General features: G+C 44.8%; 1 protein-coding gene across 4 annotated transcripts in view; it reads right to left on the reverse strand.

The window, feature by feature from the left end:
- CACNA2D2 (calcium voltage-gated channel auxiliary subunit alpha2delta 2) overlaps nucleotides 1-13,931 on the reverse strand; it is a 337,069-nt gene that overhangs the window by 189,254 nt on the left and 133,884 nt on the right. For 2 of the 4 annotated variants that reach the window (XM_068114187.2, XM_068114185.2), the window contains exons 4-6: nucleotides 5,179-5,238; nucleotides 4,826-4,867; nucleotides 3,675-3,698 (exon numbers count right to left, since the gene is read on the reverse strand). In XM_068114187.2, coding sequence (XP_067970288.1) covers nucleotides 3,675-3,698; nucleotides 4,826-4,867; nucleotides 5,179-5,238 — 126 coding nt within the window. The remainder of the gene's footprint in view (nucleotides 1-3,674; nucleotides 3,699-4,825; nucleotides 4,868-5,178; nucleotides 5,239-13,931) is intronic. The other 2 variants (XM_078776839.1, XM_068114186.2) reach the window with 1 other exon arrangement.

A 13,931-nucleotide genomic window follows, 5' to 3' on the forward strand; every position in this document is an offset into this window, starting at 1 on the left:
TAGTCTTGCCCTGATGTTCTTTCTGGACAGCAAAGGTATATATATATACAGTCACATGAAAAAGTAAGTACACCCCATGTAAAATTTTGACTTTTTCAACATATTTCAATATACAGCTATTTGATCTTCATTTCAACAATATTGATCGATAAAGGTGATATAATATAACAAATATCATGAAACATTTACATTTTGTAGTCCATTATATAATTTAAATAAACATAAATGCAAATTTCGCATGTGGAAAAAGTAAGTACACCCCTACATTTATCATTACTTCAAACACCTAAAATTAGAATCAGGTGCACCAGCTCAGGTGCAAATGATTAGAACATCGTTCGAGAGGATCTTGGAGGAACCTGTCTTATTTAAACCTCAGACATTCAGTTTGGTTTGCTCTTTGTTGTTGAAGTGTGCGGCGTCACCATGCCTAGATCAAAAGAGCTCTCTGAGGCCTTCAGAAAGAAGGTTATAGATGCCTACGAGTCTGGGAAGGGATTTAAAAAGATCTCCAAACAATTTGAAATTGTCCGGAAGATCTCATTCAACTGTCCGGAAGATCATCTACAAGTGGAGAAGATTCCAAACAACTGCCAACTTATTCAGGCCAGGCCGCCCCAGCAAGTTCAGCCCGAGAGCAGACCGCAAGATGCTGAAAGAAGTCTCTAAGAACCCCAGAATGTCATCACGGGACCTACAGGTAGCTCTTGCCACTGTTGATGTCAAAGTGCACGAGTCTATCATAAGAAAGAGGCTGCACAAATTTGATCTACATGGGAGGTGTTGCAGGAGGAAACCTTTGCTGTCCAGAAAGAACATCAGGGCAAGACTGAAGTTTGCCAATGAACACCTAGGCAAAGACCAGCACTTCTGGAACAATGTGCTCTGGACAGATGAGTCAAAGGAAGAGCTATTTGGCCACAGTACCATAAGACATGTTTGGCGAAAACCAAAGACAGCATTTGACCACAAGTATCTGATACAAACTGTAAAGCATGGTGGTGGAAATAGTGTGGTTTGGGGCAGCTTTGCTGCATCAGGGCCTGGGCAGGTCACCATCGTAGACTCCACTATGAATTCTTCATTGTACCAGAGGGTGCTTGAGGATAATGTGAGGCCATCTGTCGGAAAGTTGAAGCTCAACCGAAGCTGGACCTTGCAACATGACAATGACCCTAAACATACTAGTAAATCCACCAAGGAATGGCTGAAAAGAAAGAAATGGAGGGTTCTGGAATGGCCAAGTCAAAGCCCGGATCTAAATCCCATCGAGATGTTGTGGAGGGATTTGAAATGAGCTGTGCATGCAAAAAACCCCTCAAACATCGCACAGCTGAAAAAATTCTGCATGGAGGAGGGGGCAAAAATTTCTCCCAGTCGATGTCAGAGACTGGTCGACAGTTATAAGAAACGCCTACTTGAGGTTGGTTCTGCCAAAGGGGGCAATACCACATATTAGAGCCAAGGGTGTACTTACTTTTTCCACATGCAAAATTTGCATTTATGTTTATTTAAATTATACAATGGACAACAAAATGTAAATGTTTCATGATATTTGTTATATTATATCACCTTTATCTATCAATATTGTTGAAATGAAGATCAAATAGTTGTATGTTGAAATATGTTGAAAAAGTCAAAACTTTACATGGGGTGTACTTACTTTTTCACGGGACTGTATTTATCTATATATACACACGAGTGGTAGGGTATGCTAATTTACACATTGTAAGCAATAACAAACCACGCTTCATACTAGGTACATAATAAATAGAAGCTTTATGATTATAGGCAAGCATCACCGACTTCCTGCGAGATATCAATTTAGGTTTTTCTATTTTTTTACGGACGCGTTTACAGTTTTTTAAAGTAAATTTTTATTTAGACACTTTTTCTTTTTTTCATTTACGGACATTATTATCATGTTTATTTCACAGTTTACAGTTATATAAATTACAATTTTCAAATGCGATATATCGATTGAGGTTTTTTTTTTTACGAATACGTTTACGTTTTTTTTAATGTCAATTTGCATTTACGAACGCTTTCCGATGGTTCTCTGATTTTTCCCAGTGTACAGGCTCCGATGTCCGTCAGCACGCCGAATTTTAGCTTTCTGTGACATCCAGAAGGTACCAAACATTAATATCAGTCAGTCAGTGGTTTGAAAGAGCGTTATATATTAGATATTTTACCATCATACTTCCAAATCTGAGAAACAAAGGCAACTACAACAGATTATTTCACATTGCAATCCCAACAGCAAATGTAATTGGATGCATCAAAGCAAAATCCCAAGGGAATCTTGGACCTTATCAGAGGAAAATGTCGAATGCAGATATATAAATTACCTGGTACACTCGCAGGGAGTACGTGGCGTTGCCTGGCATAAACGTGTTTTTTATCCATTTTTTGTGGGTGTCTAAAACACTTGCCCACATCTTCTATGGAAAATTAATATTTAATATTCTGATAGCACGCACGCACACACACACACACACACCTTTAAGGCCATTTTCGCCTTTTTTGGCCACCTTGGTCCCCTTTTTGAAGAAATGTTTTATGGCCGGATGCCCTTCCTGCCGCCAACCCTGTTAGTCGCCTTTTGCATCACACCGGGAATTACCAGTGAGCTGGTACTCAATTTGCCGACCTCGGAAGGATGACAGGCTGAGTCAACCCCCTGGCGTTAATTCAACGATCGACCGGGATTCGAACCCAGGATCCTAGGATCCCAAGCCGGCACCCTAACCGCTAAGCCAACATGCAGCGCGCGTGCACACACACACACACACACACACACACACACACACACACACACACACACACACACACACACACACACACACACACACACACACACACACACACACACACACACACACACGCACTAACGGGGATAATTTAATATTACATTTCACATAGCTACAATGGCTGAGGCACTATAGAGCAATTTTTTTTAAATCCCCCCAAAAAATCGATAACTTATATATGTAAATTTTTTGCCTAAAACACTCCCCGACACTCACTGATGAATCCCTGAAAGTTTAAGGAAGATCCGTTCAGCCATCTCTGCGAAAATGGTGATACATACAGACAGACAGACAGACAGACATGCAAACGGCTCTCATAGTATAGACGCAGTATATAATAGAGATGAGAGTTGCCTCTCAACATGAGTCGAGAGGAGCTATAGTTCTGCTGTGGACTAAAATGTACTGATCGGATGATTACTATGGGAATGAGAGTTATCTTGAAACTACAAAAGGTCATTCGCAGGCAGCGCTGGACGCCTACAAGTCCACGAAGCATCGACGGATCGTCTGTGTGATGGCAAAGGCTCGAGGCCTCTGAGCCAAAATAAGCAGCACATTTCATACCAAACAAGGTAACGGACCCACTGTCGTGACAATCCCAACAGAGGCAGGTCCAGGAACGGGGCAGCACTCAAGGCGTGGGAATCCAGGCCCCATGATAGTGAATTGCGATGTAAACGTTGCCACGTGGACAGAAACACAGAAAGGTGTGCGACGAGTGAGAATGGTCAAACAGAGTGGCGGCCATGTTATATTAGCTTGAATGTTAGCTTAAAGGAAGCAAGTCCTTTTTGCATTCTCTCAATCACAAACTGGTGTTAGTGAAGGGGAGCAGGGAGAGCAAAGGTTCAATCAAACCTGTTGATGAGGAAAAACTTGTGGCTAAATAAATGAGAGCAAATGGCAACAATTAAAGTAAATAATTAAAATATCAATAACCATTAAATATTGAATAAGAGATTTAAAAGGAATATGCGAGTGTAAGATAGAGACAGAGAGTTGATAAGGAATTAATGGTAGAAGAGGATGGAGAGGTGGAGGTGGACAGGAGGAGGTGGGGAAGGGGAAGGGCAGATGGAAAGGGGGAGAGGAAATGGGGAAGGAGAGGATTTAGTGAAGGGGAATGACCCATGGGAGAGGAAGTGGGGAAGGGGAAGGGAGGTGGGAAAGAAGGAGATGAGGTGGGAAAAGGAAAGGGGAGGTGGGAAAGGGGGAGAGGAAATGGGGAAGGAGAGGATTTAGTGAAGGGGAATGACCCATGGGAAAGTGGGAGAGGAAGTGGGGAAGGGGAAGGGAGGTGGGAAAGAAGGAGATGAGGTGGGAAAAGGAAAGGGGAGGTGGGAAAGGGGGAGAGGAAATGGGAAAGGGGAAGGGAGATGGCAAAGAGGAAGGGGAGGTGGGAAAGGGGAAGAAGAAGTGGGAAAGGGGGAGAAGGGGTGGGAAAGGGGGAGAGGAGGTTGGGAAGGGCAAATGGGAAAGGGGGAAGAGCAGGTGGGAAAGGGGGAGAGGAGGTTGGGAAGGGCAAATGGGAAAGGGGGAGAGCAGGTGGGAAAGGGGGAGAGGTAGTCGGGAATAAGGAGAGGAAGTGGGAAAGAAATAGAGGAGATGGGGAAGCAGGAGAAGAGGTGGAGAAGGAGGAGAGGAAGTGGGAAGGGGAAGAGGAGGAGAGTAAGGAGGGAGAGGAGGTGGGATGGGGGAGAGGAGGTGGGGAAGGTTAGAAGAGGTGGAGGAGAGGATGGGGAGGAGAGCACGAGGAGGAGGAGGAGAGAAAGATGAAGAGGTGAAAGGGAGTATAATGACGTAAAAGGGAGGGTGATGAGGTGGAAGGGAGAAGGGGAGGTGAGGATGGGGAGAATGGTGAAATGGAGGTGGAAGGGAAGGATATGAAGGGGGAAGGAAAGGATTGGAACATGGGATGGTGGGGAAGGGGGTGGTGTGGTGAAGAAGGAAACGAGGTGGGGAAGTCGGAGGGGAACTGTTGATGCGGTAGCTTTTGGTGGAATTTTTACCTTGTAGTTTTGCTTGGCATTGAAATAATAAACATCTGTTTCCTGCACACATAAACAACATGAGAATTATGGCACGGAAGGGATGTTTTCATTTGTACATTTCCAATGCTCATACATTATTATCATCTGCTTATTAAAATGGAAACTTGAAGTATATGTTCAACATCTTGACCTCATCCACCTCCACACTATTTCGCATATGTATCTTCAAATGGTGTCTTATTGAAATATTCAACGAAGTGCAGGCTATTCAACCACAAAGCAAATTTTGTAAGGTAATAATGTGTGGGTTGGGTGGGTGGGCGACGTATATGTGAGAGCGAGTACTAATCCAAAGAGCTAAGAGAAATCACCTTGATGTTGTCTTTCCATTTGTGCTGCTCCTGTAGCTCTTCCGCCGCAAGCGTGAGTCTCTGCAGAAAGGAACAACCGGTTAAAACGAAAGCACCGCACGTTGGACCCAGTGTGGACCAGGCTGGATCCACACAAAAGAGCTCACTCGTCTTAATATCAATTATGAGCGATATTCACCTTCTGTGGACCAAACAAAGTATTCTTCAACAGAATAACAAGAAGACCTCATGCAGAGCATGATACTTGCAAAATCCACCCCTCCCCAAAATAAAAAGTGGTCATGGATACATCAAATTGTCCATTTCATCAAGATTAGAATTGATGTTAATCAAAGCTCAGGTCAATCGGATTGAAATTAATTATTTTACAGATGAAAAATGATATCATAAGTTTGACCTTGTGTTGACCTTTGACCTTAAAAATAATTTCTTTTCCAATTCCGTGATGTACTATGCAATTGCTCTTTAATTTTCAGGTTAATCGGATGAAAATTGATGATTTTATAAGTTTGACCCTCAGTTGACTTGACCTTTTGATCTCAAAAGTAGTTATTTTCCCAATTGAGTGATGCACTATGTAATTGCTGTTTAATTTTCAACTTAATAGGCTGAAAATTGATGATTTTTCCGATGTAAATTGATGATTTTTGAAGTTTGACCTCGAGTTTACTTACCTTTGACCTTTTGACTTCAAAAATGTTTGGTTTCCCAATTCAGTGACCCAATTTGCTAATTCTGCTCAACTTTCAATTAAAACAGATAAAAAATGACGATTTTACAGATTTGACCTCAATATGACCTTTGACCTCAAAATCAATAGATTTCTCAGTTGTGATTATCTCTACAACTTGGTAAAGTTTCATGACAATTGGTTTTGAATTTTGAGCTGTAGACAATTGACAGAGAGACAGACACGCAGACAAACAGACGGACAGCCAGACAGATAAAAGAAGCATTACGCCTAGGTCCCCCGTCGTTGAAGTGATACGAGTTGACAAAGTGGAAGATGCAAGGCGGCCATCTTGGATTTTGACGTGGCGACCCAATTTTCAATAGCGTTCTTCCTTATGATTAGATACACCCACACACCAGATTAGAAGTTAGTAGTTCGTTTATTTTTCAAGATATTCCGCTCACAAGGTTCAGACATACATGGCGTCAGACATACATGGCGGCGGCCATCTTGGATTTTGACGTGAGTTGCACCCACACACCAAATTAGAATTCGGTCCTTCGCTTACGCATGCACGCACGCTCGCACGCCCGCACACACGCATGGATGCACGCACGCACGGACGCACGCACACACGCACGCACGCACGCACGGACGCACGGAGGGGAAAACCATAGTCCCCCTTTCGCTCCGCGGTGCGACGGGGGACAATAGCAAAGTCGACTGACCAATATACTTGAAAAATCTTCGGTTTTGCAAGTAATAACCAGTTCATGGATATTCAACAACACAAATTCTGGTATGAAACCTCAGAGGTAGCGTACTTGCCTTTGAGCAGTCGACTCTTGGTTTGATTCCTCATCAAACCGTAAACTGCCATCCTGGTGCTGTATCAGAATGAGTAGGCCATCCTTTAGCAGGAAATGTTTCGCTGGATGTCCTATCTGCTTGAAAATTTGGTGATGGGTGTGAAAGAGGCCTTTACAAAAGAGTAGGCCATTGCGCACCGGTACCTTGGAAACTTTGAGAAAACCTGCCTTAATATGCAGGGGACCTGCATCAGCAGCATGGCCACCCATAGGCAATGCTTAACCAGTGAGACACATTAATAGTTGGATCTCAGTCCAATGCACGTTGCATGATCGAGAGAGAACGAGAACAGTACTTGGTAGAGAGCATACCTCCACCAGGTTGTACAGTTTACCTTTTCTATCCATTGATAGGCCGGATCTGGATTCGGACCTGAACCAAAATGTGTGTGTGTGTGTGTGTGTGTGTGTGTGTGTGTGTGTGTGTGTGTGTGTGTGTGTGTGTGTGTGTGTGTGTGTGTGTGTGTCAGCTCCACCTCAAGCCTTAGTTCAAGTACAAATATATACTGTATATAGAAAACCAAGATCTCAAATGAAGCAATGTTAACTAAGCCTGACTTGTGAGGAACCATATCCCAAGCTGGGTTTCTGAGGTGGATGCTTGGCCGATGCAACTTGCAAGTACCATTTTGTTCAACAAGAAATTTCCACACAAGTATAATATGAGATACCTCACAAGAGACTTCAATGCAACAGGACACCATTCGACCCATCAAACCTGCACTATGGCTTAAAAACATAAGATTAAAATGGTTGGAGTTATCCACTGGTAAGGATTGACTAGAAGGTGCTGATGTTAGTGTTAGCGTTACCCTTTGTCAGAACAATAGAGAGGAATGATTGCCAACATATTGTTATGAATTTGGAGTAAAGGGGATTATCTAGATTTAGGTAGATCTGCATAGGTAGGTGTCCAGCTGTCGTGATAGGGAACCTCACCTGTAATAAGTTCTGTGTTTAGGCGGATTATCGGGGTAAGTGTATACCTGTGATCATACGAGGATGATCAGGTGATAAATAGTTCTCAGGGATAAGGATAAGACTCCATTGTATGTGAAACCTGTGATCTATCCTTTGTCCCTTATGGCAACGGACTCTTATAGACATTAGATAGGCCCTAAGTGCACAAACTAATTAAATCCCCCCCCCCCCCCCCCCCTTACAATGACTGACCGAAAAAACCAACAGGCAGCAGCCGCGCAGTACACCACCATGGCAACAAACATCGCGCAAGGCAGGCAATAGCCACGCTCAGGAGGGCTCTTGATTGAAGGTGGGTGGGGGGGGGGGGGGGGGAGGACAAGGAGCAGGGCGCCAAACGTTCGGCCAATGAGAGGACACCAATGCGGTGAGAAGATTAAGCAAGGTGAAGGAGCAGCACACTGATTGGCCACCGACCGATGACACCTCGGCCAATCAGTGCGGAAGGTGCGAACATTCGGCCAGTCGGTGTGGAGGGCGCGGAAGAGGACGTAACAAGCAACACGCTGGTTGGTGAAGGGGCCCGGATGACGTCAGAACACGCCGAGCAAGAGACTGGGAACGGCAGACATTTTGTCACTTTGGTCCGGACTTTGCTGGTGAATGATGGTGTGCCCATATTGTCCATTCTTGTTCCTGGTTCCTTCCTGCCCAGAGCTCTTCCCTGTGCCTCTTGCATTCCCTTGGCTGTCCCTTCGTACTGGACCTGTTCTTGCCATTGAACTTTGGTGGAGAGACCAGCGCCGACGATTCTCTTCCCTTGCGTTCGCATACGAACGACGAGCGAGGCGTGCAGTTGGAGCGCTGACGAGCGATCACGAGGGCGCGCCGAGGGGGGTTCGCGCCAACCGGAGCCACGTCCGGACGTGAGCTTGGGGCCTGGACAACAGAGACAGATAAGACGCACCACATTCCACAACACAACGAGACATTTATTTTATTATTCTCCCATTTGTCTTGTATTTGAAATCTGGTGTGGGGACGTCCCAATTTAGAATTTAGTTTCGTCCGTCGCGTTTCCTTGTTCTCGGGTTTCGTAATAAATATTTATTGTTGTACATAATTCCGTGTTTGTGTGAAGTTAATAATTTGCAGGGAGAAGACATTGTCAGGGCTGAAAAGGTAAGCCGCGGCATTTTTCCCCAATATTCCGGCTCGTGTATTGATCCGCCATCAATTGGGAAACGCCTCCAAGTAAGCTCGAGTCCATCCGCGATCCGCTGGTCTTACCCAAGGGGCAATCACGCGACAATATGGTTGCTTGCCCATGCTCTTGCATTTTTAACTGCTGAGTATCAAGTAATGAAGCAGCAGGTACCTTTTTTTTAAATCTTTGGTATGACTTGGTCAGGTTTCAAAACTCCGACATCCCAGACTCAGAGTGGACCCTCTAAACATTACAGCCACCGAGTCCGGTATCCTGCGCTTAATAGTTACTTCCAGTGGTATGTGATATGTCTATTGGCACTTTTCCATTGCACAGAGCAGTTCGGTACGGCACTGTACAGTACAGTTCGGTTCGGCACTGTACAGTACGGTTTGGTTCGGCACTGTAATAATAATAATAATAAAGGAGTCTTATATAGCCCCATCAAGCAGAGTTAACGACCCTCATGGCGCTTTACATTATCATGCGAACGCACACACACCGCACACACATACACAAACATACACACACACACACACACACACACACACACACACACACACACACACACACACACACACACACACACCTTCACTCTTGCCCTATTCCTCTCCCTCCCCATTCAAAACCCACAGGTGTGTACTCCCCCTCCTCCTCCCCTCCCTCCCCCGCACATGTACACAGGCATACTCTCGATCTCTGTCCCACCTCAAACCAAAGGGAAAACAGGACTTAGACTTTGAAAGACTTGTGAAACAGATAGGTTTTGAGGGAGGTTTTAAAGGCAGGAAGAGAGTCAACATGTCGAACAGAGGAAGGCAAGTCATTCCAGAGCAGAGGTGCAGCAAAGGAAAAGGATTTCTCACCAAACGACTTGGTGCTGGTGCGAGGCGGCTCTAAGGTCATAGAGTCGTCGCTTGAACGAAGCCGTCGCCGAGGTTCATAGAGAGTGAGCAAATCGGAGAGATAGTGAGGTCCCGTTCCACACAACGATTCATAACATAGTGTGCAAATTTTGTATTGCACACAAGCAGAGACAGGCAGCCAGTGTAAAGATTCAAGAAGCGGGGTAACATGGTCAGACTTCTTCGCCTTACAGACAAGACGAGCGGCAGAGTTTTGAACCTTTTGTAACTTATCCAAGAGAAACTGAGGGCAGTCAGCATACAAAGAATTACAATAGTCTAGCCTTGAGAGGACAAGGGCACAGACCAGAGTTAGAGCAGCTTGAGGAGTAAGAAAGTGGTGAATGGATGCGATCTTTCGCAGCTGAAAGTATGCTGATTTGCAAGTTTGAAGTACTTGCTTGGAAAATGTCATGTTGCAGTCGAAAACCACACCAAGGTTCTTGGCCGACGAAACAAAGTTTACATCGGTTTCACCAACATGAATAGTGGTAGGAAGTGAACATTGTAGAGGACATCTGTGCGATCTTACAATCATAGACTCTGTTTTAGCATCGTTCAGCTGAAGTTTGTTTTGGGTCATCCACGCCTTCACATCGGCAATACAGCCTTCTAACACTTCAACAGTGGGCACGATTTGTTGAATCGTGCTTCCTTTGTACAGCTGATTGTCGTCCGCAAAGGCGTGGTGATCAACTGAATGTCTGGCAACAAGATCAAATAGAGGCTGAGTGTACAAAAGAAAGAGGATAGGTCCCAGGACTGAGCCCTGGGGAACGCCAAAGGAAAGCGGAGAAGGGGCTGATTTCTGGCCATTGACAACAACTGTTTGCACTCTATCAGTAAGATAGGACATCAGCCAAGAAAGGGGATTACCAGTTATACCAAATGTGATTTCAAGACGACGAATTAAGACACTATGGTCAATCGTGTCAAAGGCGGCAGACAAGTCCAAAAGAGCAAGAACGGAAACCTTACCACAGTCAAGAGAGGTCAGAAGATCATTGGTTATTCTTAGGAGAGCGGTCTCGGTGCTATGGCCTGGTCTATATGCTGACTGGCGAGAATTGAAAAGATTATTTGAAACTAGATGGTCATTCATCTGTGATAGCACAATTCTTTCTGTGATCTTTGACAGGAAAGACAGGTTAAGAGATAGGACGGGAATTTTTCATGTCGTTAAGGTCAAGGGTGGGCTTTTAAAGAAGTGGTTTAACAAGAGCTTGCTTAAAGAGAAGCGGAAATGAACCAGTAGTCAGAGAATCATTGATAACTGCAGAAATAAATGGGAGGAGGGTGTCCAAACACTCAATAAACAAATCGGTGGGAAGGGGGTCAAGATCACATGTTTTTGTGTTTGACTTGAGGATTGTACATTTGACAATTTCCTCAGTAACAGGAGTAAACGAACGAACTAAGAGGTCGTCCGTGAAAGCAGTGTTCATCATCATCCAGGGAAAGGAGTGACTGCTTGTCAAGATTGTTTCTTATTGACTGAATTTTATTGTGAAAGAAATGCAGGAAGCGTTGGGGTAGTTCGTTTTGAGGAAATAGAGTGGGAAGAACGGATTTATTTTTGGTGGCAAACAGGCGGTTGGTAATGCTGAACAGTTGCTTGCAGGAGGAGCTCCTAGTAATCCGATCAGAAATATATGACGTTTTTGCTTTCAGAATGGTTTTTATGACGAGTCTTTTAGCTATGTTGTACAACTGTTTATGGACTGTGAGGCCAGTCTTCAGCCACTGTCTCTCGGCACGTCGTCGTTCCTTTTTGGCAGCCCTGACTTTGTCGCTGACTGCGCCGAACCACGGAGTACTCCTGCGTCTGGGAACGGCGCGCCGTGGCGCTGGAGCATGACAGTCCAACGCTGTGCGGAGGCAACAGTCGAGGTCTTCTGCAGTGACATAGGAACGGCCAGAGAGACGGGTGTGAAGGTCCTCTTTAAAGGCGGAACGGTCGATGGCACGAATGTTGCGGGCAGTGATGAAGGTGGGCTGAAGACGAGGAACAGCAATACTCAGGTGGCTGGTGACACAGAAGTGGTCCGAGGTGATAGCAGGGGTCACTGACGTGGACTGCACCAACTGATCATCGCATCTGTGCACTAACCAATCCAGGATGTGTCCTTTAACGTGTGTAGGTTGGGAGACAGACTGAGACAGACTAAAAGTAGAAAGGATGTCAATGATCTTTGAAGTGAGAGGATGTTGTGGTTGGTCGTAGTGGACGTTGAAATCTCCAATAATCAAGACGAAACCAGGAAGAGTATTGCAGTGGTCGAGCAGCTTAGGAAGGTGGGTCACGAACATAGTCAGTAAGCTTGTTTTTCCGGTTAGGTGGAGGTCGGTAGAGGCAGAACCGTCCCTTCCAAACTGTACAGTACAGTTTGGTTCGGCACTGTACAGTACGTTTCGGTTCGGCACTGTACAGTACGGTTCGATTCGGCACTGTACAGTATGGTTCGGTACATTAATCCCTGTGTCGTTTTTCCATCGCGCAACGGAACCGTGAAAATAGGTGGAGTTATCTGAAGTGACGAAAAAAAATGCGACCGCTGTGGTGATGTCATTTCTCATGCGACACTAAACTGTAAACAGCTCCGCAACTATGGAGGAACTTGAAGCTGTGTTTTACGCCTTCGTCGGGTTTTGGTTTTATCTGAACATGTTTTTGTAGCAAAATGCAAAAAGAGAGAGGGGAAGTGTTTGAGAAGAAGCTGAAAGACGCCAGAAAGAGGACAGATAAAAAGAGAAAAACTTTTGCAGACCGACAATGAAGATTTGGGCCTTGTTCGTCGGCGCAGACAAAGATTAAACATAGCGTGACGGTTCTGTGACGATTGCGATTGACCAATCGACGGTCTGCAGTGTTTCTAGCTCCACCCATAGGTCCGGGTTCGGCTCACTTGGTACCTAACCATAGCAGGAACCAAATTTAGCACGGGTACTTAGGTACGGTACGGTTCGCTTGGCAATGGAAAAATTTTAAAAACGGACTTTGGTTACAGTACGGTACGGTATGGTACGGTACCGCGGTGGAAAAGCACCATATATATTACCAAGGACAGATAGGTAATGTGGAAAGACAGTGTGGCCTGGAGGTTGTACCGGTGCTGTCAGACAACCGAGTGGGTTACCATGTATAAAGGCATTCATTTACGAGGGGCCTTTAAAAGGTTTCAGGAGTGGGATATTCCTTGGCACCTGAGAGCTGTGTTGTTTTTACAGCATAGCCCTAATAGGGCAATACCGTCTGGATCAGCGTTTGTCTGTCCGTCCCGTGTATGTATGTGTGTACGTCCCTTCCGCCGGCATTTAGCAGGTTTATTCACTTTAAAATTCGTTTTCTCTGCAAGCGTTGGTCCGATTGACTCACCAGAGGAGTGCCTCCTCCTGTAATTTTTTAAAAATAACTATGACGTCATAGGTCACATGGTAGGGTGCCATCTTGTAAAACCGAATATTTTTGCACCTCTATATCTGCGAAACCGCTCCATTGAAAACATTGAAAGGTGGCTCATTGTAAAGTACTCCCCATGGGCAATAACATATGTCAATGATTATGTCATAGGTGCCTTCATTATGAAGTCATAAATCAACAAGTAGAACGCTTGATCTGATAAGTATGAAATTTCTTGAGCGTGATCTAGAGATAAATTGGTTGAGAAAAAACATTGATGAAGTCATCGGTCACGTGATTCGGCAGCCATATTTTTATGGAGTAGCCCGTAGGGCAATGCCGTCTGGGACAGCGTTTGTCTGTCCATCCGGTGTATGTATGTATGTCCCTCACAAACAGTCACCAATCAGAGCTAAGGATCTGGTTACATGACAGGGGGACAGCAGATCCTCCACGCAACAGATGCAAGCCCAGCTAGACCGCTGTTAAACAATCGGTGTTGTTTTCATTTTCCTTATTACAAACTGATGTAGAACGGTTTGTTGTTACCTCCACCACCAAATAAAAGGTGGATGGAGGTTATGTTTTCACCACTGTCTGTTTGTTTGTTTGTGAACAAAATATCTCAAAAAGTCGTGGACGGATTCGGACAAAATTTGGCAGAGATGTCGGGTATGACACAAGGACGAAATGATTCGATTTTGGTGAAGATTCGGATTCGGATCCGGTTACTATAATTTTTTAAGCGATTCTTCACCATTGGGCGATATGACTAAAA

The sequence above is a fragment of the Myxine glutinosa genome, chromosome 4 (assembly GCF_964187855.1).
Source record: "Myxine glutinosa chromosome 4, kmMyxGlut1.1, whole genome shotgun sequence".
Lineage (NCBI taxonomy): Eukaryota > Metazoa > Chordata > Myxini > Myxiniformes > Myxinidae > Myxine > Myxine glutinosa.